The sequence below is a fragment of the Podarcis pityusensis genome, assembly GCF_964106645.2.
Source record: "Podarcis pityusensis genome assembly, chromosome: 3".
Lineage (NCBI taxonomy): Eukaryota > Metazoa > Chordata > Lepidosauria > Squamata > Lacertidae > Podarcis > Podarcis pityusensis.
Genome location: NC_138026.1, coordinates 114801402 through 114825886, shown reverse-complemented (window position 1 = coordinate 114825886; position 24485 = coordinate 114801402). Strand labels below are relative to the sequence as shown.

The following is a 24485-nucleotide window of genomic DNA, read 5'->3' as shown; positions in this document are numbered from 1 at the left end:
GGTCAGGGATGATGGGAACTGTAGTCTCAAAACATCTGGAGGGCCGAGGTTGAGGAAGCCTGCGTTAGGCACTTAAACAACAAACCAGACAAACAGCTAGCCTTGAACCCCACTTGCTGAAAAATAAGTAAGTCTCCCACAATAGTATATTTTGCTCCCTCCTCCTCAGCACCCCCCAATATTCTCCTCCTCCACTCACACACTGTCCAAGGGACACTGGTGGTCCTGCAGATGGGAGCATGGAGGGGGAGAATTATGCTCAGTACTACAAAAAACAAACAAACCAAAACAGTCCAGTAAGTACCGTATTTTTCGCCCTATAGGACGCACTTTTTCCCCTCCAAAAATGAAGGGGAAATGTGTGTGCGTCCTATGGGGCGAATGCAGGCTTTCGCTGAAGCCTGGAGAGCGAGAGGGGTCGGTGCGCACCGACCCCTCTCGCTCTCCAGGCTTCAGGAGAGCCCCACCGCCAGCCCCGCAAGCTTGGGGGACAGCGGGGAGGCGCAGCGCGCCATCCCGCTGTCTCCCGACGTGGTTTCAAGGCTGGCAGCGGGGAGAAGTGTGCTTCTCCCCATCGCCATCCCTGCAAGCTCGGGGGACAGCGGGGAGGTGCAGCGCGCCTTCCCGCTGTCCCCCGACATTGTTTCAAGGCCCCGCATGCTCCCAGAGCAGGCTTCGCGCAGCTCTCTGCAAGCTGTGGGAGCCCGGCATGACTTCGCGCTGGGCTCCCGCGGCTTGCGGAGAGCTGCCTGTTCTGGGGGCTGGGGTTGGGGGAAGCTCGGGCTTCCCCCGCCCCAGCCCCGTGCCTGGGGGGGGGGGGAATAAATTTTTTCCCCTTTATTCCCCCCCCCCCAAATCTAGGTGCGTCCTATGGGCCGGTGCGTCCTATAGGGCGAAAAATATGGTATGTTCATTGGTCACAGGGTGCAGGATATAGGGGAATGGGGAACTGTTGAGGGAGAAGTGAAGGAATGGAGTGGCTTTGAAGAGGGAGTGGCTGGATGGCAGCCTGGAGCACTGAACTGAAGTTCTCCTCCTTATTGCAATATTAATAATACTGACCTATCTAAAGTGAATTGGGACGCCGGTGGCACTGTGGGTTTAACCACAGAGCCTAGGACTTGCCAATCAGAAGGTCAGCGGTTCGAATCCCCGCGACAGGGTGAGCTCCCGTTTCTCGGTCCCTGCTCCTGCCAACCTAGCAGTTCGAAAGCACATCAAAGTGCAAGTAGATAAATAGGTAAACAGTGGGAAGGTAAACAGTGCTTCCATGCGCTGCTCTGGTTCACCATAAGTGGCTTAGTCATGTTGGGCACATGACCCAGAAGCTGTACGCCGGCTCCCTCGGCCAGTAAAGCGAGATGAGCGCCGCAACCCCAGAGTCGGCCACGACTGGACCTAATGGTCACGGGTCCCTTGACCTTATCTAAAGTGAATACTGGAAGGCACGGCTAGGGAACCTTTTCAGCCCAGTGGACCAGATATTTGACCTCCAAGACCCCAGCAGGTGAACTTAGACAGGTGGGCAGCCCGATAAGCAGGTGATCATCAATGATTTGGAAAGGGCCGCAGAAGGCGCTTTGAAGGCACTGGTGATTGGTGGTGCCTTCAAAGCCCCTTTTAGCCAAGCCTCACCTTTCCCCGGCCTGCGCTGGATGTTAGGAACATAAAAAGACAAAGCATGCATAGCACTTGAACGCTTAAAAGCACCATCCAAATCCAAAGGAATAACAACACATTGGGAATAAAGGAGAATTTGCACAGCCCAGTTTACAGAGCCTCTGGTTTTCCTTTTCGACCTCTTTCCTTTTTCCTTCCCCACCCACACCAGATAAGAGACTGGACATTGCCAGAAAGGAAACATATCTCTGCAAGTATGAGTCAATGGCAGAGGGCTGGTGGCATGACTAAAACCTTGCCAACTCGACACACGGCAAGTGGGTGGGAAGTTGTCCCACCAGCCTCTCTGCCTTGTGGGTGGCAAAGTGGCCGTCGTATGATGAGTTCAACCTTTCAGTTCAGCATCATGTGGTAAGAGAAGCAATTCTGTGATGTACTTCATGATCCCCTTTAGGTAACGACTGTGTCTGAGGACCTACTTACTGTGCAGAAGGTCCGAGGCTCAATTGCCAGCATCTCCTGCTAAAAAGGCTCAGGTAGCAGGTGATGATACAGGTCTCTGTCTGAGAGCCACTGCTACTCAGAGTAAGGTAAAAAATGGGGAAAGGACCCCTGGACGGTTAAGTCCAGTCAAAGGCGAGTATGGGGTTGCAGCGTTCATCTCGCTTTCAGGCCGAGGGAGCCAGCGTTTGTCCACAAACAGTTTTCCGGGTCATGTGGCCAGCATGACTAAACTGCTACTGGTGCACGGAGGACCATGACAAGTGCCAAAGCACATGGAAGAGCCGTTTACCTTCCCGCCGCAGTGGTACCTATTTATCTACTTGCACTGGCGTGCTTTCGAACTGCTAGGTTGGCAGGAGCTGGGACAGAGCAACAGGAGCTCACCCCGTTGCGGGGATTCGAACCGCTGACCTTCTGATTGGCTACTCCCAGAGGTTCAGTGGTTTAGACCACAGTGCCACCCGCATCCCTTCAGAGTAAGAAGATACTGAACTAGATGGACACATAGTTTGACCTGGTACAAGGCAACTTCCTATGCTTCACTGTGCCTCGCTGCAACCATCTATTTTCTTCAACGGCATGTTGTACAATTCACAATTAGGCAATAGTGTGTCACATAAGCGAGACAGAACCCTGTCACTCCAAGTTCTTTGACTTCAATTTGCCTGTTCAGAGCTCTCTTTTTCTGATTGTGCTTGTGTAACCCAGGGGTCCCCAATCTTTCTCAGCCCAGGGGCACTTTTAGAAAATGGAGAGAGTGTTGTGGGAAGCACAAAATGCCCGTTTCACAGCAAGGAAAACTAATGATGTTCAGAAAAGAACTCCCTAAAAAAAAGGGGGGGGGAATTCTAGGTACACAGTAAAGTTTACATTTTTAGATGTTCCCTTAAAATAACTTCAGAGAATGCCTATACTATGAAGTGTTGGAGTAACCCTGACTCTGACCTCCAATTTCAGGTTGTCCTCCCTAATACTTCATTCCCATGAGACCAGGGGTAGGGAGTGTTTTTCAGCATGAGGACCTGGTTTCCTTCTGGGCAACTTTCTGAGGTTCGCACGCCCATGGTGGGTGGGGCCAGAGGCAAAGGTGGGAGGAGCAATTAATGCAAATGTTACCTTTGTAAAGCAGGCTAGTTTCGACACACTCAAACACCCTTCCCTAGTCTTCATCAAGCTACTGGTCAAAGCTCATTCAGATGACAGGTGTGGCTGGTGCCTATTGGGTCTGGGAAGGTGGAAGGGCTGGGAGGGCAACAGAAGGTGGAGCCAGAGCGAATTACAGGTGGAGTCCACTATTTATAGTTTTGTCCCCCATCCCCCTCCCTGCCAAGCTCTGTGAAGGCGAAACTGTGCCCCGTTCACCCTGTTGGGAATAGCCTCCGCTGGCAAACAAGATGCATTCTATCAGAGCCAAGGACAAATTCCAGCTTGGCAAAAACCACTAAACAAGGGTGTGAAGAAGAAGAGTTTGGATTTGATATCCCGCTTTATCACCCACAACAAACACTCTGTGAGGTAAGTGAGGCTGAGAGACTTCAGAGAAGTGTGACTAGCCCAGGGTCACCCAGCAGCTGCATGTGGAGGAGCAGAGACGCGAACCCGGTTCACCAGATTACGAATCTATCGCTCTTAACCACTACACCAAGCTGGCTCTCCGCTGAAGCAAGGCCAGTGGGCGATAGGGACTCAGGAAAGAGGGTGTGGCTGCGGGGTGTGTGTGTGTGCAAAACAGGCCTGATATTGCCTAGCCCTGGCATACTATTTGTTGCATTATTTCAAGCAACATCTTCAGCAGCAAATGTATGAATTACTCGAGCTAAGCATCTCATGGGATGGGAGTTCCACAGACACATAGCTACTCCAGCCTGCCCCTTGACATGGCTTGGCACATTCCGAGAAAACGAGCATCCCATAAATGAATCCCTTGAATAAAATGTTGGCAAAGTAAATTGCCACGGTTACTTACCACTGAAGGGGTTGATTTGCTTTGTGATCCGGGAGACGATAGATTCCTTGAGCTCTCTCTTCTTCACGCACTGTATGCCCAAATTCTGAAAACTGGAACACGCACAGTCAACCATTAGCAGATTAAAAAAAAAAACCGAACAAGAAGCAACAGCAACACAATATTGGCTTGAAATGACTTATTGTGGAAATTCTGATTCTGACAAATTCCACTGCAACTCAATGAAGAGAACAAAAAGGAACATAAAGTTTGGCAAAAAGCAAAAAAGGGGGGAAAGCAACCTGTAAGGTATGGTAAAAGAGAATCTGAGGAGTGCGTTGCTAAAAACAAGTTCCTTAAGGACATTTGTAGCAGGAGACCTTCTAAGACAAGGGCTGGCAACCTAAGGCCCATGGGCCACAAGCGGCCCATGGGGGTCATTTAACTGGCCCATGAACCCCCACTGCCCACTCAGGGACCCCTGCCAACTGCTCAGTTGTTTCCTGTGCGCCGTGCTAAACCAGTACAGAGCAGAGCGGGGACCGCCTTCAGCTATGCTGGCCGGATTCCCATTGGTTGCAGGAAGCTCCTGCAGCCAATGGGAAGCTGCGCATGCCTCCTCCGCGTTGGAAGAAGAAGAAGAAGAGTTTGGATTTGATATCCCGCTTTATCACTACCCGAAGGAGTCTCAAAGCAGCTAACATTCTCCTTTCCCTTTCTCCCCCACAACAAACACTCTGTGAGGTGAGTGAGGCTGAGAGACTTCAGAGAAGTGTGACCAACCCAAGGTCACCCAGCAGCTGCATGTGGAGGAGCAGAGACGTGAACCCGGTTCACCAGATTACGAGTCCATTGCTCTTAGCGCCAGAAATAGTGTTTGCGCATGCTGTCAGGATCTCCGCTCAGCCAAGCTGATAAAACTCATTTTCCTCCGGCCGAGCCTTCAGAATCGCCTCTGACAATAATTAATGACCTGAGCCTCTGATAAGGCCTCAGGCACATTCCCATCCAGCAGAGTTTCCAGCACAGGGAAGTGATGAGATTTATGGCTACATGGCTAAAGAGTTTTATTTCTCGCTACGCAGACAGCAAAGAAAAATACATCCTCTCTCTATGAAAGCAGAGAGCAACTGAAACAAAGGAACAGGAAACCAGTAACGTCACATCCGTCTCTCGTCTCCCGTGAGACTTCCAACAGTATGGAATGTGTCTGGAATGTAAACAGAGTCCTGTGACTCTAAGCAGCTGCTCAGTGACAAACAGAAACTAACACATGCATCCATGCACGCACACATACTCTGGCCCACCGCGGCGTCTGCAGGACCGTGAACCGGCCCAAGCGACAAAAACTTTGCCAACCCCTGTTCTAAGGAGGCAACTGGGCCCTTAGATGGCAAGGGAGTCAAAGATTTGATAAAGAAGGATAAGAAGACTATAAAGAAGCTAAATGAATTTTTTACATCTGTCTTCACAACAGAAGACAAATCCCAGTGAATGAACTAAGTTTTTCAGGAAGGGAGTCTGAGAAATAATAATAATAATAATAATAATAATAATAATAATAATAATAATAAATTTTATTTATACCCCGCCCTCCCCAGCCAAGACCAGGCTCAGGGCGGCTAACACCAGATATAAAACAATTGATTAAAATACAACTTAAAAAACAAGATTAAAATGCAACATTAAAATGCAGCCTCATTTCAGGAGAAACTCAAAAAAAAAAAAAAAAAATTGGGGATGAAAACGTCAAGTCTTCACCAAGGCTAACTATCCAGACTGGTCCTACGTGGGTCAGAAAAAAGCCAGGGAAGTCCCCAAGTAGAAGTTCCATCAGAGAAGGAAAAAGGAAAAAAGAAAGAGGGGAAGGGGATTAAGAAACTGAGACAGATAGTGGTAGCAAGGGATGAAGTTCTAGGCCTAACAGACAAAATTAAAACTGGCAAATTGGCGAGTTCAAATTACACCCACCTGAGAGTTCTTAAAGAACTCAAATGTGAAATTACCAAACTGGCAACAAAAATGTGTAGCTTGTCCCTCATTTCAGCCTCCATACTTGAGGACTGGAAAACAGCCGAGGCAATGCCAATTATTTATTTATTTTTTTAAAAAGGATTCAGGGATATCCTGGAAATTACAGGCTGGTTAGTTTAACTTCTGTCCCAGGAAAACTGGTGGAAAGTATTGTTAAAGATAAAATAGCCAAGCACCTAGAAGAACAAGCCCTACTGAAGGAGAATCAGCATGGCTTCTGCAAGGATAAGTCCTGCCTTTTAAAGAGTTCTTTGAGAGTGTCAACAAGCTTATAGCTAGAGATGATGCAGTTGACAAAGTGTACTTGGACCTCCCAAAAACTTTCCACAAGGTACTTCACCAAAAGCTCCTGAATAAGCTTAGCACTCATGGAACAAGAGGAGAGGTCCTCTTGCGGATCTGAAATTGGTTAAGTATCAGGAAGTGGAGAGTGGGAATAAATGGACTGCTCATTGAATGGAAATGTTGAAAGTCCCCCAAAGATCGATACTGAAACCTGTGCCTTTTAATTTGTTCATGAACAAACTAGAGCTAGGTGTGAGCAGCGAGGTGGCCAAGTTTGCTGATGGCATTGAATAGTTCAAGGTTGTTAAAACACAAAAGGATTGCGAAAAGCTCCAAAAGGACCTCTCCAAACTGAGTGGATGGGCAGTAAAATGGCAGATGTGACCCAATGATTTTATGCTGGGGCAAACAATTTTAAGGTCCGTATAGTTAAAGCTAGGGTTTTCCCAGTAGTGATGTATGGAAGTGAGAGCTGGACCATAAAGAAGGCTGATCGCCAAAGAATTGATGCTTTTGAATTATGGTGTTGGAGACTCTTGAGAGTTCCATGGACTGCAAGAAGATCAAACCTATCCATTCTGAAGGAAATCAGCCCTGAGTGCTCGCTGGAAGGACAGATCCTGCAGCTGAGACTCCAATACTTTGGCCACCTCATGAGAAGAGAAGATTCCCTGGAAAAGACCCTGATGTTGGGAAAGATGGAGGGCACAAGGAGAAGGGGACAACAGAAGACGAAATGGTTGGACAGTGTTCTCGAAGCTACCAGCATGAGTTTGACCAAACTGCGGGAGGCAGTGGAAGACAGGAGTGCCTGGCATGCTCTGGTCCATGGGGTCACGAAGAGTTGGACACGACTAAAAAACAACAAACAATTTTTAATTTCACATATATTCTCATGGGGTCTGAGCTTGATCAGGAACAAGACATTGGGCTCATTGAGCTATCGCTTGTCCCTTGCCCAGAAACCATGGGTCTGGTTAGGTTTTCTGCTCATCTTGTGCTTTCTAGGCACGATCCCTAGTGGTTTTCTGTGTGCGCCACTTCTTCCCCCAGGAAAACCTGCTTTTTACTGCTGAACTGGAGCAAACGTCAAGCCACGGAAAACCCGATCAGCATTTCCTCTGATTCAGGGGTAAATAGCGGGTTTCCCCAGGGAGAAGTGGTGAGTTAAGGAGATGTGTGGACGAGCACTCAGTGTGCGGCAGCTGTGAGAAAGACAAATTCCATGGATCATTAGGAAAGGAATTGAAATCGAAACTGTTGATATTGTAAAGTCGCTATGCAAATCGACGGTGGAATACTGTGTCACCTCCAAAGGAAACTGTAGAGTTAGAAAAAGGAAAGCAACACGATGAAGGGGATGGAGCAACACTTGGGACTTTTCAGTTTTGGAGGAAAGGTGAATAAGAGATGTCACAATAGAAGTTTATAGAATTGTGTGAGGCATAGAGAAAGTGGGGAGAGATAAGCTGTTTCTCCCTCTCTCACAACACTAATAATAATAATAATAATAATAATAATAATAATAATAATAATAAATTATTATTTATACCCCGCCCATCTGGCTGGGTTTTCCCAGCCACTCTAAGTGGCTTCCAACAGAATATTAAAATACTATAGTCTACAAAGCTCCCCCCCCCCAAGAATCCTGGGACCTGTAGTTCATTAAGAGTGCGGGGAGTTGTAGCTCTGTGTTGGATGAATCACAATTCCCAGGGTCCTGGTGGGATGCGGGGAAATGTGCTTCCAATGCAATGTGTACATATATGGGGAGTGATATAATTTCATTAGAACAGTGTTTCCCAAAGTGGGTGATTACCGTATTTTTTGCCCCATAGGACGCACCGCCCTATAGGACGCACCTAGTTTTTTTTGGGGGGGGGGGAAATAAAGAAAAAAAATTTATTCCCCCCCCCCCAGGCACGGGGCTGGCGCGGGGGAAGCCCGAGCTTCCCCCGACCCCAGCCCCCAGAACAGGCTGCTATCCGCAAGCCTAGGGAGCCGCGCCGGTTTCCCCAGGCTTGCGGACAGCTGTGCGAAGCCCAGGCGCGCTCTTCAGCGCGCCCGAGGCTTCGGAATGCAGAGCTGCACGGACCCCGGGAGGGCGGCTTCCAACAAAATATTAAAATGCAGTAACCTATTAAACATTAAAAGCTTCCCTAAACAGGGCTGCCTTCAGATGTCTTCTAAAAGTCTGGTAGTTGTTTTTCTCTTTGACATCTGGTGGGAGGGTGTTCCACAGGGCGGGTGCCACTACCGAGAAGGCCCTCTGCCTGGTTCCCTGTAGCTTTGCTTCTCGCAGCGGGGGAACCGCCAGAAATTATTAGAGCTTCAGTTGGATTAGAGGGCAAATCCAAGGGGGCGAGAGAGTTTAGAGCCTATTATTTCTTGGGCTGTTTTTCTGCATTAGTGTGTTATCATAGCAAATGATGAAATACTGAAGAATGACCTTTACTTTTAAGAATGACTACTTTACTTTGTTGACTAAACTCTAAGATTCCTTCGATTTGTCAAACAGGCACTGAGCTTTGTGTGAACTAGGCTTTGTTTATCTTGCTTTCAGTTCTGTATTTTGTTACACACACACACACACACACAGTGATTTTATGGTGTGAACCACCCTGAGTTTACAGATGTAGGGCGGTACAAAAATTAATAATAATAATAATAATAATAATAATAATAATAATCAGTGTTACTCCAAATTAACTGATAAGCCACTTGGAAAATTTTGAGCAGTGCAAATTTCAAAGGGTAGCTGTGCTTTGGTTAGTGTGTTGCCTCAGAAAGCCTTTAAATGCAAACTGAAACCAGTTCCCTACAATGAGGTTTGACCTGATACGGAAGAGTTAGGCACAGCCCCCAGCCATTCAGACAACCCTGCGGTGACTGTGCCTCAATCGGCATTGGGATTTCTTACAAAATGGCAGGCCTAGGTGGACTGGGTTGAACATCTGATCAGCCTTTTTTCTTTTTATGGCAAAAATCAGCGAGTCCATACCAGTATTTACCAAGCCAGCTGTTTTTCGACTGCAGTTCCCATAATCCCTGACACTGGTCCTGCTAGCTAGGGATTATGGGAGTTGTGGTCCAAAAACAGACAGAGACCCAAGTTTGGGAAACACTGGTATAGACCATGGGTAGGCAAACCAAAGCCCCGGGGCCGGATCCGGCCCAATCACCTTCTAAATCTGGCCTGTGGACGGGCTGGGAATCAGCATGCTTTTACATGAGTAGAATGTGTCCTTTTATTTAAAATGCATCTCTGGGTTATTTGTGGGGCATAGGAATTCATTTATTCCCCCCCCCAAAAAAAATATAATTCAGCCCCCTGCTGAAAAAGTTTGCTGACCTCTGGTATAGACAAACAACATGACAGTATAAGACAATACAGTTTAACCCTCACATAGCTACAATTCCCAGCACCCTTAACAAACTACATTCTTGTGGGGAAGGAGCCAGGGTGATTTAAATATACGATGTAGGTGTGATCCTTCACCATAAAAAAACCCCCTGAATATGCATTCTTGATATGGTGGCACACAGGAATTTGGAGCAAGGAACTGGCAGTGTTAAACACTTCCCACAGACTTTTAGAAGACATACTGTTTAGGGAAGCTTTTAATGTTTAATAGACTATTGTATTTTAATATTCTGTTGAAAGCCGCCCAGAGTGGCTGGTGAAACCCAGCCAGATGCGCGGAGTATAAATATATTATTATTATTATTATTATTATTATTATTATTACCCAGGCCAAGAAAATCCTGCTGCCACTGGCAAATCCAGGTGTGATCTAAGACAATGGGAGTCCCTGCACCTACCAGATATCATCGCTTGGAGGCAAGGGTAAAGTGTAGAATTGGGGCAGGTGTCCTTTCTTGGCACAAGGGTAACTGTACTCCACCTCTGGAGACAGGGCCGGCCTGCCCATGAGACAGACTGAAGCAGATACCTCAGGCGGGGGAATCCCATGGGACGGTGGTGTCCCATGTGGATCATGCAGCTGCTTCCAGCGAGAGCTCGTAGAATTCTCATGAGATCTCGCCAGAAGCCGATGTAGCTATAACCTCAGGCACACAACCCCAGAAATCAAGGCTTCAGCAGGGACGACACCTTCCCGTTTCGCCTCAGGTGGTAAAATGGGCCGGGATGCCCCCTGTGTGGAGAGACCTCCTGGGTCTACCCTCCCGGCACAATCATTTGTGGGTCTGCCATTCCCTCAGCTGCCAAACCAATGGCCCAATGGCTATGGCTGCTTCGATGACTAGGATGTTTTGTCAACATTCAGGTGCTTTGCAAGACCCAGCGGTGCGCACCCATCTCCTCCGTGAGTCACAGGAAGGACGGCAACTTCCTTTCAGAACTGGATGTTCTGCTCTGATATGAAGCGCTGCAGTTCAAAAAGCAAAACCGCTGTCGCTCTGTTTTTGCCTCTTTCACAGGGAGATGAAAGCGTGTGTTTCTCTTCCACTACCTCTTTGGCCCAGTAGTGATGTATGGAAGTGAGAGCTGGACCATAAAGAAGGCTGATCGCCAAAGAATTGATGCTTTTGAACTATGGTGCTGGAGGAGACTCTTGAGAGTCCCATGGACTGCAAGAAGATCAAACGCATCCATTCTTAAGGAAATTAGCCCTGAGTGCTCACTGGAAGGACAGATCCTGAAGCTGAGGCTCCAATACTTTGGCCACCTCATGGGAAGAGAAGATGCCCTGGAAAACACCCTGATGTTGGGAAAGATGGAGGGCACAAGGAGAAGGGGACGACAGAGGACAAGATGGTTGGACAGTGTTCTCGAAGCTACAAACATGAGCCTGACCAAACTGCGGGAGGCAGTGGAAGACAGGAGTGCCTGGCGTGCTCTGGTCCATGGGGTCGTGAAGAGTCGGACATGACTAAACGACTAAACAACACCTCTTTGGCAGAAAGTCCAAGTGGCAGGGATCTGTGGTGTAGCAGAGGAGATGCACAAGGTCCAGAGCGGGAACAATGATACTGCCTGCCAGAATGCCCAGGGTCTCCTTAGCTCCGACTAGTGAATGCAGTGATAATGAGGCTTTCAAGTTCATTTGAGACAGATTGGCATAGAGCAGGCATAGGCAATTTTGGCCCTCCAGATGTTTTGGGACTACAGTTCCCATCATCCCTGACCATTTGTCCTGTTAGCTAGGGATGATGGGAGTTGTAGTCCCAAAACATCTGGAGGGCCGAGTTTGCCTATGCCTGGCCTAGAGGTAGTGTGGCTATTTTTAAATACAGCTTTATCCAGGAAATCTATGCCATAACCAGGACCTTCAAAATAGCACATTCCCTTGAAATGTACCAATGTGTACATTTACGGTACAAGTCATCTAACTCAGAAGTAATTGAGTTCAGGGGTGCTGCTCTCAAGGAAGCAGGTATAGGATTGTAGCCTTACAGTGTAAATTTGGAATCCTAGAATTGTAGAGTTGGAAGGACTACAATTCCCATCATCACTAGCTAACAGGACCAGTGGTCAGGGGTGGTGGGAATTGTAGTCCCAAACATCTGGAGGGCCAGAGTTTGCCTATGCCTGACCTAGTCCAACCCCCTGAGAAGTAATGTCTACTGAGAAGTAAGTCCTATTGAATTCAGTGGGTCTTACTACCTGGAAAGCAGGTTTGGATTACTGCAGTCATAACCCCGCTTACCTGGGAGTAAGCTCCACTGATGCCAGAAGGACTTGTTTGCAAGTAGACATGATTGGGATCACACTGTGAGGCTGGAATTCTAAGCCTACTTACACGGGAGTAAATCCCATTTAATTCAGTCGGATAGTAGATTACGGCTTGCGCCGTAAATGCACATGGAATGGAATTTACTCTGAAGTTTACTCGATGCCTTCAGACTTCTCTTTTATGAACGTGAGCAGGTTAAATGGAATCGCTCTGAAAGGGGGCCTACACTCCCACGTAAAGAAAGATCCCCCCCCCCTTTAAACTGTCAGCAGAGGACGTGAGCGTCCATTTAGCAGTAGGTATTGTGGTTTTGTGTTTAAAAAGGGAAATAGTGCAAATTGGTCTGGTTGGCATTAGAGTTTCCACAATAAACAGGGTAATGTCAAACCATGTGATCAAGGTTAAAAACGGTAATATATTGCCTATACACAGATAGGTGGCAAATAAATAGATACACACACAGAGAGACAGAGAGAAACAGAGCCAGTTTTCTGATCTCATTTGAATGCAGCTTCCTAATTTGCATGTGATGGTATCAGGTCACAGGACAGCATTAAGGGACTCTCCCCACCTACCTCCAGAAACCTGATTCTTTCCCACATGGAAAACCCATGACATCACCCCACCCCTGGGAGGATGCAAAATAGGAAGTTGAAAGCCAGATAATACTGTGCAATATCAGAAATCAGAGCAAATTGCAAAAGAGGCATCTCATGCTAACCAGCCAGTATCTCCCTATCCCTGGGTCTTCCTGACCCCATTATATGCCTGGTGAGATGAACACTAAACAAAAACTTGAATGTAGCGTGGCTTATGCTTTTCGGAATGACTGCTCTAGCAGTTGAATGAAAACAACAGAGGGGCTTTTGTAGCACTTTAAATCCTAACTGATATGCAGAATGAGCCTATGCCTGTTTACTTGCAATGCTGTGCTCAATGGGGATTTCTCTTTAGTAAGTGTGTTTATCATTTGCTGCCTTATCGAGGCACAAGGGACACGGGTGGCACTGTGGTCTAAACCACAGAGCCTCTTGGGCTTGCCGATCAGAAGGGCAGCGGTTTGAATCCCCATGATGGAATGAGCTCCTGTTGCTCTGTCCCAGCTTCTGCCAACCTAGCAGTATGAAAGCATGCCAGTGCAAGTAGATAAATAGGTACCACTGTGGCGGGAAGGTAAACGGCATTTCTGTGCGCTCTGGCTTCCTTCACGGTGTCCCGTTGCATCAGAAGCAGTTTACTTATGCTGGCCACATGATCTGGAAAGCTGTCTGCAGACAAACGCCGGCTCCCTCAGCCTGAAAGCGAGATGAGAGCCACAACCCCATAGTCACCTTTGACTGGACCTAGCCGTCCAGGGGTCCTTTACCTTTTTCCTACCTAGATGGGAGCCCATTTCATCAGATGGTGAAGCATTTCTACTTTGCTGATATATCCATGCACAGGTACTACCGTATGTGAGAGAACTTGCGCTTTAACGCTCTGTGTCTGAGTGTTGTTGTTGTTTTGCTTTGAGCTTTCCCCTGGCTCTTTAAAGCTGAATCAGAGCAAATGTCAGTTCGGGATTTCCACTGATTGAAGTTTGCTCCGATTGAGCTTTAAAGAGCAGGTCTTTGTGGGGAGAGCTCCGGAGGAAAAAAGAAAGGGTGTTCAGACACAAGCCCTGAGTGTGTATGTGATCCAGAGAGCTAGAACTATGAAAGGCAACCAGTACAAGTTGCTGTAACTGCTGTGGAAAGCTCAAATGAATCTTCTGGCTAGCTCATTTGGTTAGAGCGTGGTGCTGATAATACAAAGGCTGCAGGTTTGATCCCCACACGGAACAGCTGCATTGCAGCGGGTTGGACTAGATTATCCTCAGGGACCCTTCCAACTCTACAATTCTATGATCTCTCCAAACTGGCTGAATAGGAAGTAAAATGGCAAAAATGCAATTCAACACCGGCAAGCATAAAGGGAGGCGGAGAGGGAAATCTAATTTCACAAAATACAGTAATGGTGGTGATGACCACAAACAAGACCTTGAGGTATATGGAATTATGCACAGTGTAGAGAAAGTGGATGGGCCTCTCTCAAAACATTAGAACCCAAGGGCTAAATGTTAGATGAAACAGGACGCTGAGCGCTTCCTTCACACAGTGCATAGCTATAGTATGGAAAAATGCTATCCCAAGAGGCAGGGATGGCCACCAACTTGGATGGCTATAAAAGCTGACTAGCCAAATTCATAGAGAATGGAGTTATCCATGGCTACTAGTCATGATGGCTATGCTGTACCTCTGATGTGGGGGGCAGCATGCCTCCAAAATCACAAGGAAGGAGCTGCTCTTGCGCTCAGGGGTCTGGCTTGTGGGTTCCCCGCAGCCGCTGAGAGTGTTAGAATTCCTGCTCCGTGTCTGCAGTCATGGGATTGTTGTCTATCACATGACGGTATATGTTCTGACTCCACAGAGTGGGAAGTGATGGAGACAGGATGTTTGTGTTACTGTGTTCCGTGAAGTGGGACTATTGTCCTTTGTTTTTTTCCTCTTTGCTGTCTGATGCTAGAGAGAGAGGGAGCCATGTTGCAGTGCTCCATGTGTGTTTATATGTAAATAAAGTAGATTAGCCAAAATGCTGAGTTCTGTTACGCAACTGCGCAAACTCTGCAGATCCCTAAGTGTGCTGGTGTCTGTTGGCATCGGTCACTGTGATGTTCGGGCTGAAGAAAGCTTTTGAAGCTCCTGAACGATCGACCAGGAGGGAGAGAACATGCCAGTTGGGCATGTGTCTCTACCAGGGCCCTACTCGAGTGTAGGCTGAACTCCTGACAAAGAGAACAGGATGGTGGACTAGATGGGTCATTGGTCTAATCCTGCAGAGCTCTTCTTATGTATACAAGATACATACCGTGGCCATTTACAACAGCAGTAAGTAACACTGACAAGACTCTGCTGGGTAACTTTAGCCCCTGCAGTGAGTAAGAAGTCCCCAGTCTCGATTAAGCTCTAAAGCAGGGGTCAGCAAACTTTTTCAGCAAGGGGCTGGTCCACTGTCCCTCAGACCTTGTGGGGGGCCGGACTATATATGAACGAATTCCTATGCCCCACAGATAACCTAGAGATGCATTTTAAATAAAAGCACACATTCTACTCATGAAAAACACGCTGATTCCCGGATCGTCCACGGGCCAGATTTAGAAGGCGATTGGGCCGGATCCGTCCCCCAGGCCTTAGTTTGCCTACCCATGCTCTAAAGGTATCAAATCAAAGATGCTGATAAGTTTTAGGTTGGGAACGTTGCGCTGGAATCTCCCTTTGAAGAATGTGTATGAACTTTCAGGGAAGCAGCAGACTGATGGGAGCAGGCTTCTGTTCACAAGAGCTTATTTTGCAACAATCCTGTTAATCTTTAAACTTCAAAGGTCACCCACTTTCCTACCTGGAGATACCGGGGTTTGAACCGGGGACCTTCCTGCTTGCAAGGCAAACACTCTACTACAAATATATAAAAGGATGTCACATAGAGGAGGGAGAAAGGTTGTTTTCTGCTGCTCCAGAGAAGCGGACACGGAGCAATGGATCCAAACTACAAGAAAGAAGATACCACCTAAACATTAGGAAGAACTTCCTGACAGTAAGAGCTGTTCGACAGTGGAATTTGCTGCCAAGGAGTGTGGTGGAGTCTCCTTCTTTGGAGGCCTTTAAGCAGAGGCTTGACAACCATATGTCAGGAGTGCTCTGATGGTGTTTCGTGCTTGGCAGGGGGTTGGACTTGATGGCCCTTGTGGTCTCTTCCAACTCTATGATTCTATGATTCTACTGAGCTATGGCTCTGGATAGGACTATAAGGTTGGAGCCATCATTTATCTTGCTGCCATGTTCTTCTGATTGTTCAAGTTGAGAAGGAGCTCTTGAAGCATATCTGGAGAGCTCACAAAGAACCCCCTTTCTATATTCCCCATCGTGTCTGGTTATCCTCTCCAAGAAGAGGATGTTGGACCCGATGGGTCTCTGATCCAGCAAGGATCTTCATATATTAGTTCTGTCTTTGGCCACACTTAACAACAGCCACTACTTACATCAGAACTCTGCGCTCCGGCCCAAATTCAGCTTCATAGAAACCATTTTCGCAGTCTTTTCCAACCAGCCGATGGGGGTGAGGTCTGTATGGCTCGTTCTTGGTCACCAACGTTATTCTGATTTTTATTTTCCCGAAGTAGTTGAACACCTGCAAAGGAAAGAGAGAGAGGGAGAGCCCATCACCCTTGTGCCTTTTGTCAGACGTGGAGAGGAATTGTCACGTTCAAGGCGAAACCAGCTGCCCTGATTACAAGAAGGTTCTATTTCAATATGCTGGTTTTAACCTGTAAAGTCCTTCACAACCTCAGGCAGCAAGGAAACGCTGACACGGCAACAAGTAAACGCTGGAAGCAGGGCCTTCGCAACTGTGGCCCCATAAATATTTTGTTCCCAAGGAACTATAATAGAACCATAAAATTGTAGAGTTGGAAGGGATCCAGAGAATCATCTAGTCCAACCTCCTTGAATGCAGGAATATGCAGCTGCCCCATACAGGGATCAAACCTGCAACCTTGGTGTTATCATCACCACACTTATGGGATTCAAAAGGGATTGTCAAACCTGGTAGCTAGTCTTCTTGCTATGACTTTTTAAAAAAATTCTAGTCATTTGTATTTATTGTTTCATCCGGTTTTGACCTTTAAAGCCCTATGCGGCCTAGGACCCACATACCTACTGGACCGCCTCTCCTGGTATGCCCCACGGAGGACCTTAAGGTCCACAAATGACAACATTTTGGAGGTCCCAAGTCGCAAGGTGGTTAGATTGGACTCAACTAGGGCCAGGGCCTTTTCGGTACTGGCCCCGACTTGGAACACTGTCACAAGAGACTAGGGCCCTGCAGGACTTGACATCTTTCCACAGGGCCTGCAAGACAGAGCTGTTCTGCCTGGCCTTTGGTTTGGACTGAGTCTGACCCTTATGTTTCCCTCCCCTTATGGTTTTGATCTATGGGCTACTTTTAAAATGAGGCTGCATTTTAAATTGGATTTTAACCTGTATTTTAAATTGCCCCCCCCCCTTATGTTTTTACTGTAATTTTACAGGTGTTAGCCATCCTGAGCCCAGCTCTGGCCAGGGAGGGCAGGGTATAAATATTATTATTATCATCATCATCATCATCACTGGTTAGGGCAAGCGTCTTATAAATAGCTAAAACCTATGAACAAATAAACAGCAGTACACAAGCAACTGAAGAGGCCAAAATACAGGTGCCATTGAACATGCGGTTAAATATCACATGTATTTTCTTCCAACAAACAGTTGCCATTTCTGCTGGGTCCGCTTTTAAGCTCTTACTTTCCTGTCTGCTTCAGTCCTGTAGTTTGGCCATCTTAAATGCAGGACAAACAGAAGCAGAGTTTGGAGGGACCCCAAGGGTCATCTAGTCCAATCCTCCTGCAATGTAGGAATCCTGCCCACAGCTATCTCTAGATGGGCTCAAACCACCAGCCTTCTGGCTAAAACCCAGAGGCAACAGTGAGCGGAGAAATGAATGTGAATTTTGTATTTGTACAGTAGAGTATCCCTGGAAAAGACCCTGATGTTGGGAAAGATTGAGGGCACAAGGAGAAGGGGACGACAGAGGATGAGATGGTTTGACAGTGTTCTCGAAGCTACTAACATGAGTTTGACCAAACTGCGGGAGGCAGTGGAAGACAGGAGTGCCTGGCGTGCTCTGGTCCATGGGGTCACGAAGAGTCGGACACGACTAAACGACTAAGCAACAACGGTAGAGTATTTTCCACAAACATCTACAGACCCTTTTTCGAGCTTCAATCAAGCAAGACCCATGACCAGAGTTCAAGGACACATTCCAGCCAGGCAAAAACCTTAATGGAGCATGAAGGATGTGGCCTGGGGAGAGAGCATGTGTCCAGGGAGGAGGAATGGCCAGAGGAGAGTCCTGGGGGCCAGATGCAGCAGCATGGAGGGCGGCCTTCGGCCCCCTGGCTGAGCTTGCCCACCTGTGTGCTAGAGATCAACTTGGGGCACTTCCATCACATACCGGTGACTTCAGAGTGCCCGAGTATAGTTGATTAGGAGGCGCTGTGTTAAGAAGCCGGCTTCCCCCTTAAAGATCAGAGTTCTTAAGATAACGAAAGTGACAGGAAAATGCACTGGGAAGTTGAGATAGCACTTGCTTTGAGACAGCATCATCTAACCTCCCCAGAAACAAATCAGAATGAAGGTTCAATAAGCAGGTGGTCTGGAAGGGCCCTTCTCCTGCAGTGCTATACCTAAGAGCTGTTTGACAGTGGAGCAGACTCCCTCAGGAGGTTGTGGACTCCCTTTCCTTGGAAGATTTTAAGCAGAGGTTGGATGGTCACCTGTCATGTATGATCTAGTTAAGATTCCTGCATTGTAGGGGCTTGGACCATCCAACTCAACAATTCCATGATTCTATTATTCTACTTCAGGCATAGGCAAACTTGGCCCTCCAGATGTTTTGGGACTACAACTCCCATCATCCCTAGCTAACAGGACCAGTAGACAGGGATGATGGGAGTTGTAGTCCCAAAACATCTGAAGGGCCGAGTTTGCCTATGCCTGTTCTACTTACTTACCAAATTCAATGGCCCTTACTTCCAAGTAGACATGCATATAATTTGGTTGTTAGTGGCCTTTAGAGCCTGTGGGATTGCCTTACTCCCATGTGCCCACTTGACCACTTTGATTGGCAGAACTGGCAGGTGCCACGTAATATCCATTCTGCATTTGTAAGCATTCGATCATATAGTGTGGCATCACCGATTCCTACACTTTGGGACCTGTGTCTGTTGATATCAGGAAAGCCCCTTCATTGCAATATTTTCAGCGCCTGCTAAAATATTCTTGTTTAGACAAGCCTACTCAGATGCTTAGGAAGTTGAGCTAATTTTAATCTGTTTTAGTATTTTAACTTTTTTATGTTTTAAAGTGTTGTTGCACCCTTGATTTTATTGTGTTATCTATTTTGTAAAACAATTTGAGGGTTGTTTCTTTCTTTCTTTGTTTTACAGTCAAGCGAAATATGAAATAAGTAAGTAAGTAAGTAAGTAAGTAAATGAAACAATAAGCATTTGCCTCTTGGGCAAAACAACTTGTGGTTCCTTTTTAAAAGAAGGGAAAGACAAAAAGACAATAACGAAGAGGAATACCTGTAGGGCCGGGAAAGTCCGATTCATATCGCTGCTGTGTTCTCCTGGAATGCTGCCTGCTGATCTCCCCTCACATTTGTACCGGAAACGCATCCCTCGCTGTCTAGGCTGCTCACATATTTCAATGTATGGTTCATGACCATCTTTGGAAAGAAAGAAAACAGTGCAACATGTTATTTTTTAAAAAAGGTAAAGTATTCCCTTACAGCAGGCAGAAAAGTCTACAAACAGAGGATGTAGGAATCAGGTCTCTCTTCCGTTGCAAATTCTGCAATACGCATTTTCATACACCCATTTATACCTGTAGAGAAGTGTTTCTCAAACTTGGGTCCTCAGACTACAATTCCCATTGTCCCTGACCACTGGTCCCACTAGCTAGGGATGATGGGAGTTGTAGTCCAACAATAGCCGGGGACCCAATACAGAGAAAAACGTGTCCTTTTGCTTTATACTGGGTAAAGCCACTGGTCCCTATAGCTCAGTGTTGTTCACATTGACTTGCAGAAGCACCCCCAGGGCTTCAGGAAGGGGTCCTCTCACAGTCCTACTTGGAGATGCCAAGGGGTTGAACCTGAAAACTTCTTTTTTTAAAAAAAAAATTTAATTCAAAGTTATAACAAAACATATTTTCCAAAAACATATCCTTATTCCCCCCCATTTTTCCTCCCCCCACAACCCCCCCCCCCACCCCCTACTTCCCTCAGTTCCAGTCTTTGGTTTCTCCAATAATGCTATTTTCTGCATGTTACAGAGTTGTATAGATCCTCCAACTGTTTAGCTAATTATTATCAGTAAAAAATTGTGGATGTTTATTCAAAACCTGCCAAGGAGTCTAGTTCACTTTTTTGCGTCTTCAAATACTTTGTGAAAGGTTCCCATTCACCCTTAAAGTCACAGTTATCCTTGTCCCGTAGCTTATATGTCAATTTTGCCAGTTCTGCATAATCCATCAATTTTTCTTGCCATGATTCTTTAGTTGGGATTTCTTCAGTCTTCCATCCTTGTGCTACCAGAACTCTCATGGCCGTTGTCGCATACATGGAACCTGGAAACTTCAGTACTCTGCCACAGTTATCACAGCCCTTTGCTTAGTTGCGGATAAGCCAGAAAACTCCTCTGATCTTAGAAATCAGGACTGATAGGATTACCGTAATTAAGACTGTCTGAACAGGTGCTTCTCTCAACTTTGGAACTATGGTTTAAATAAGGATGATTTGGGAGCACGTGATAAATATTTCTCTGTGTTGTTGTTTTTGCTAAGGGCAGCTATGCTAGCTAAGAGTATCTGCAAGTCATTGTTCTCCGAACGGATTGCTGTTTCCAGCAGCCTCATGCGTCATATTGATGTGTAGCCTGAAAGCGGATTTGTGAAGCAAAGTACAAGAGTATGTCAGAAATATTTACAAGTGTGCCTTGTCTCTTCTGAACCAGAAGTGATGGGGAACACTGCCTGTCCATTGTCCCTACTGAGAAACCAGCTCCTTCTCTTTCTGAATTGTTTCTTGCGCTAGCTATTCTATATCAGAGCAGCTATGCAAAATTAACAATCGGTAGCTAAGTTTGCTTGTTTTCCTCTTCTCTCCTCATCCCTTTATCATTTTATGCTGTGTCTTTTAAATTGTAAACTTGAGGACAGGGATTGTCTTGTTTTTACTGATCTTATGTAAGCCACTGGAAGCCTTTTCATCTAAATAATGGTGTGTGTTGTTGTTGTTTTTTTAAATGCTTTAAACCACAGCGAGTCACACACATACTTCTGCTCATCTTTTGAATATGCAACTTTATTTGTCAGATTATTATTATCATGTGCGTTTATCATATCATTGATTAATTTTATGTGGTTCTGCTTGAGGGAAAACCAGTCTTCTTTTTAAAAAATGTTAAAACCAAAAACCAGTTGTCTCATTAGGAAGGAATGGCTTGATTGAGGCTAGTTGGATTAATGAAATTCAACAATCAACTTTTATTATATAGCCACAGACCTGATACAAGCAAATCAAAATTGTTAATAAAATTGTCTCAACCAGCTGCTGCATTGCTGCTTAAAAAGTCTGTCTTTTTGGCCTAAAATCAAGAGGCAGAAAGAAAGAGAGAGAGAGAGAGAGAGAGAGAGAGAGAGAGAGAGAGAGGGAGGGAGGGAGGGAGAGAAAGTTATTTGGTTTCTTATCCTGATGATGACATCACTTGCACTTCACTAAGTGAAGAACCAGCTTCTTTCCAACCACTTGATCTGTGGTTGGAAATTAATATCACCAACAGTGTGTATTATGTGCAAAAGCAGAACTCAGTGTTCAAAGACACAGTCCAAAGGAATAGCTCAGCTGGTAGAGATTGAGACTCTTAATTTCAGGGTTGTGGGTTTGAGTCTCACGTTGGGCAAAATATTCCTGCATCGCAAGGGTTTGACCCCTTGCAACTCTATAATTCTATGTTCAAATTCCTATTTACTTTGAAAAAAAAGAAATCTGTGCTTTCCCCATGTTCTTCAGGACACGGTCACCAACAGAGCAACTAGCAGAGCCCCACGCATGCAGCCTGTTAAGGCCAAATTTATACATTTCAGCAGAATCCAGTGATAAGGTACTGTACTACACCACTTAGGCTGCAGATCTAGGAAAGCAAACCATCAGGGAGCGGCAGAAGTTTTAAGGGCTGGGGTAGATTCTGTTCGAATAGGCACTTTTTCTGAAAAAGTAAGGGACCCCTGATTGTTAGGTCCAGTCTCAGATGACTCTGGGGTTGCGGCGCTCATCTCGCTTTATTGGCCGAGGGAGCCGGCGTACAGCTTCCGGGTCATGTGGCCAGCATGACTAAGCCACTACTGGCGAACCAGAGCAGCGCACGGAAACGCCGTTTACCTTCCCGCCAGAGTGGTACCTATTTATCTACTTGCACTTTTATGTGCTTTTACTCTGCTATGCAAAATTAACAACATTTGCATTTTTTCATGTTTTGTAGTGCAGTCCCCCAACCAAGTAAGGTGTACACAAAATGCACCATGGTAGCACAAGGTGATCATCAACCAACAGGCATATATTGGTGAAAATACCGTATTTTTCGTCCCACAGGACGCTCCGTCCCATAGAACGCACCTAGTTTTTTGGGGGGGGAATAAAGGGGGGGAAATTTCCCTTTATTTCCCCCCATAAACCAGGTCGGGGAAACCAAACCAGGTCGGGGAACAGCGGTATGGCTGTTCCCCGCTGTCCCCCAAGCTTGTGGGGCTGGCGCTGGGGAGAAGCTCGCTTCTCCCCTGCGCCAGCCTCCAAACCAGGTCAAGGAACAGCGGGATGGCGGTGCTGCGCCTCCCCGCTGTCCCCCAAGCTTGTGGGGCTGGCCGATGTCTGCCCGAAGCGCGGGGCGCACTGCTTCAGCGCACCCCGCACTCCGTGCAGCAGGCTGCTATCCGCAGCCTAGGGAGCCCTGCGGGAACTCCCGCGGGCTCCCCAGGCTTGCTGATAGCTTCCTGAAGCCTGGAGAGCGAGAGGGGTTGGTGCGCACCGACCCCTCTCGCTCTCCAAGCTTCAGCGAAAGCCTGTATTCGCCCCATAAGACGCACACAGATTTCCCCTTCATTTTTGGAGGGGAAAAAGTGTGTCCTATAGGGCGAAAAATACAGTAACATACAGAAACACATTCTATCTGGGGAAGTTGATTTGCAGAAACATGAAAATCAGGCAAAACTTCACACATACTGTATATGTAAATTGGGAGAACTTCCCACCAAATTTCAGGGGAAAAAGAAAATCACAAACTGATGTGGAGATGAGGAGAACAGAACTTAGTACTGAATCGATGAAAAATGGAGAAGCTTTTTAACGTGGCTTTTTTCTATTGCACAACCCTAGTGCTGAACGCTTGGAATTCACATGTCTGAAGCAAAGAGAGCTTTACTTCAGAGTATTTTGGAAACTTCCCCTTCTATATCAATGTAACCATTACAAAGGGGCAATTAGCTAGAAACATATGGTTTTACTAGGAAGTTAGAAACTCCCCCTATTGTTTTGGGGGGACACCCTCCCATAACAGGCCGCTAACCAGCTTAAAATATATTGTCTGCAGTTGGAGATACACATCTTAATAGCGCTCTAAATCACCCATTCATTTGTCACTCTTCCACAAATCCTGGTAGCTTTTTACTTGAATAAGCATACATGCACCCGGAACAAGTTCAATACAGGTTTGGTTACATTTTTGGAGTTCCTTTGTAACTGACTGCTAATTAGTGCCAGGAATACCGAAATGAACCTTTATGCAATCAACCTTTATGCAAGTCCTCTGAGGCACAGATTCTAAACCAAAGTTGCTTGAAGATACAAATTTTGATGCTAAAGTTTCTACATGCAAAAATCAACCTTTGAATAAATAAATGTGACATTTTCCCCAAAATGTGTTCATTAGCATTTTTTGTTTTTTAGAGGTTTTATTGTAAGGTGCTTAAACTGAGATACTTATTTAATGTGTAGATATTTGGGAACTGTGCTGGTCTATGACCGTAATAAAGATTTGGATTGGATTGGATATTTGGGAAGGGGCTTAAGAGGGGCGGGGAATTAGAATCCTTCTTGGAGATGAAGGACAGGATAAAAAGGTAAAGGGACCCCTGACCATTAGGTCCAGTCGTAGCCGACTCTGGGGTTGCGGCGCTCATCTCGCTTTATTGGCCGAGGGAGCTGGCGTACAGCTTCCGGGTCATGTGGCCAGCATGACTAAGCCGCTTCTGGCGAACCAGAGCAGCGCACGGAAACGCAGGCTTCTTGTGCATGTCTGGTTGCCTACCACAAGAACAAGGTCTTTGGCCCGATCCCTTCTTACCTTCTTAAGAGGCAGGACAGGCAAGAAGGGAGAGCTTCCGAAAAGAGAAGGAAGAGGCCAATGGCCAACCCCCCCCTCTCAATTTTACAGTATCTTATTTAATGGAGTCCCCACCCCTTTGCCTCCTAGGAAGGACATGATGGCAAAACATGATGGAGCCCAGGCTGGTCCCATTTTTGGCCAGAGCAGGAGCAACTGCAGGGAGCTTGATTCCCTTCCTCCCTGCCATGAACATAGCTGTCAACGTTTCCCTTTCTTTAAGGGAAATTCCCTTATTCCAAATAGGATTCCTCAGAAGAAAGGGAAAAGTTGACAGCTATGGCCAGCTCTAGCTGCTAGTTGCTCTGGAGATTGTCTGCAGAGATTATGGGAAGAATACTCTGGC

General features: G+C 46.5%; 1 protein-coding gene and 1 long non-coding RNA gene across 3 annotated transcripts in view; one reads left to right on the top strand and one right to left on the bottom strand.

Moving 5' to 3' along the window:
• REL (REL proto-oncogene, NF-kB subunit) overlaps positions 1-24485 on the bottom strand; it is a 57827-nt gene that overhangs the window by 25419 nt on the left and 7923 nt on the right. For both annotated transcript variants that reach the window (XM_081000998.1, XM_081000999.1), the window contains exons 2-4: positions 19286-19428; positions 16145-16293; positions 4091-4182 (exon numbers count right to left, since the gene is read on the bottom strand). In XM_081000998.1, the coding sequence (XP_080857124.1) occupies positions 4091-4182; positions 16145-16293; positions 19286-19428 (384 nt within the window). The remainder of the gene's footprint in view (positions 1-4090; positions 4183-16144; positions 16294-19285; positions 19429-24485) is intronic.
• LOC308474747 overlaps positions 264-24485 on the top strand; it is an 87451-nt gene continuing 63229 nt past the window's right edge. The window contains exon 1 of the long non-coding RNA XR_013984920.1: positions 264-291. This is a non-coding gene — a long non-coding RNA (uncharacterized lncRNA). The remainder of the gene's footprint in view (positions 292-24485) is intronic.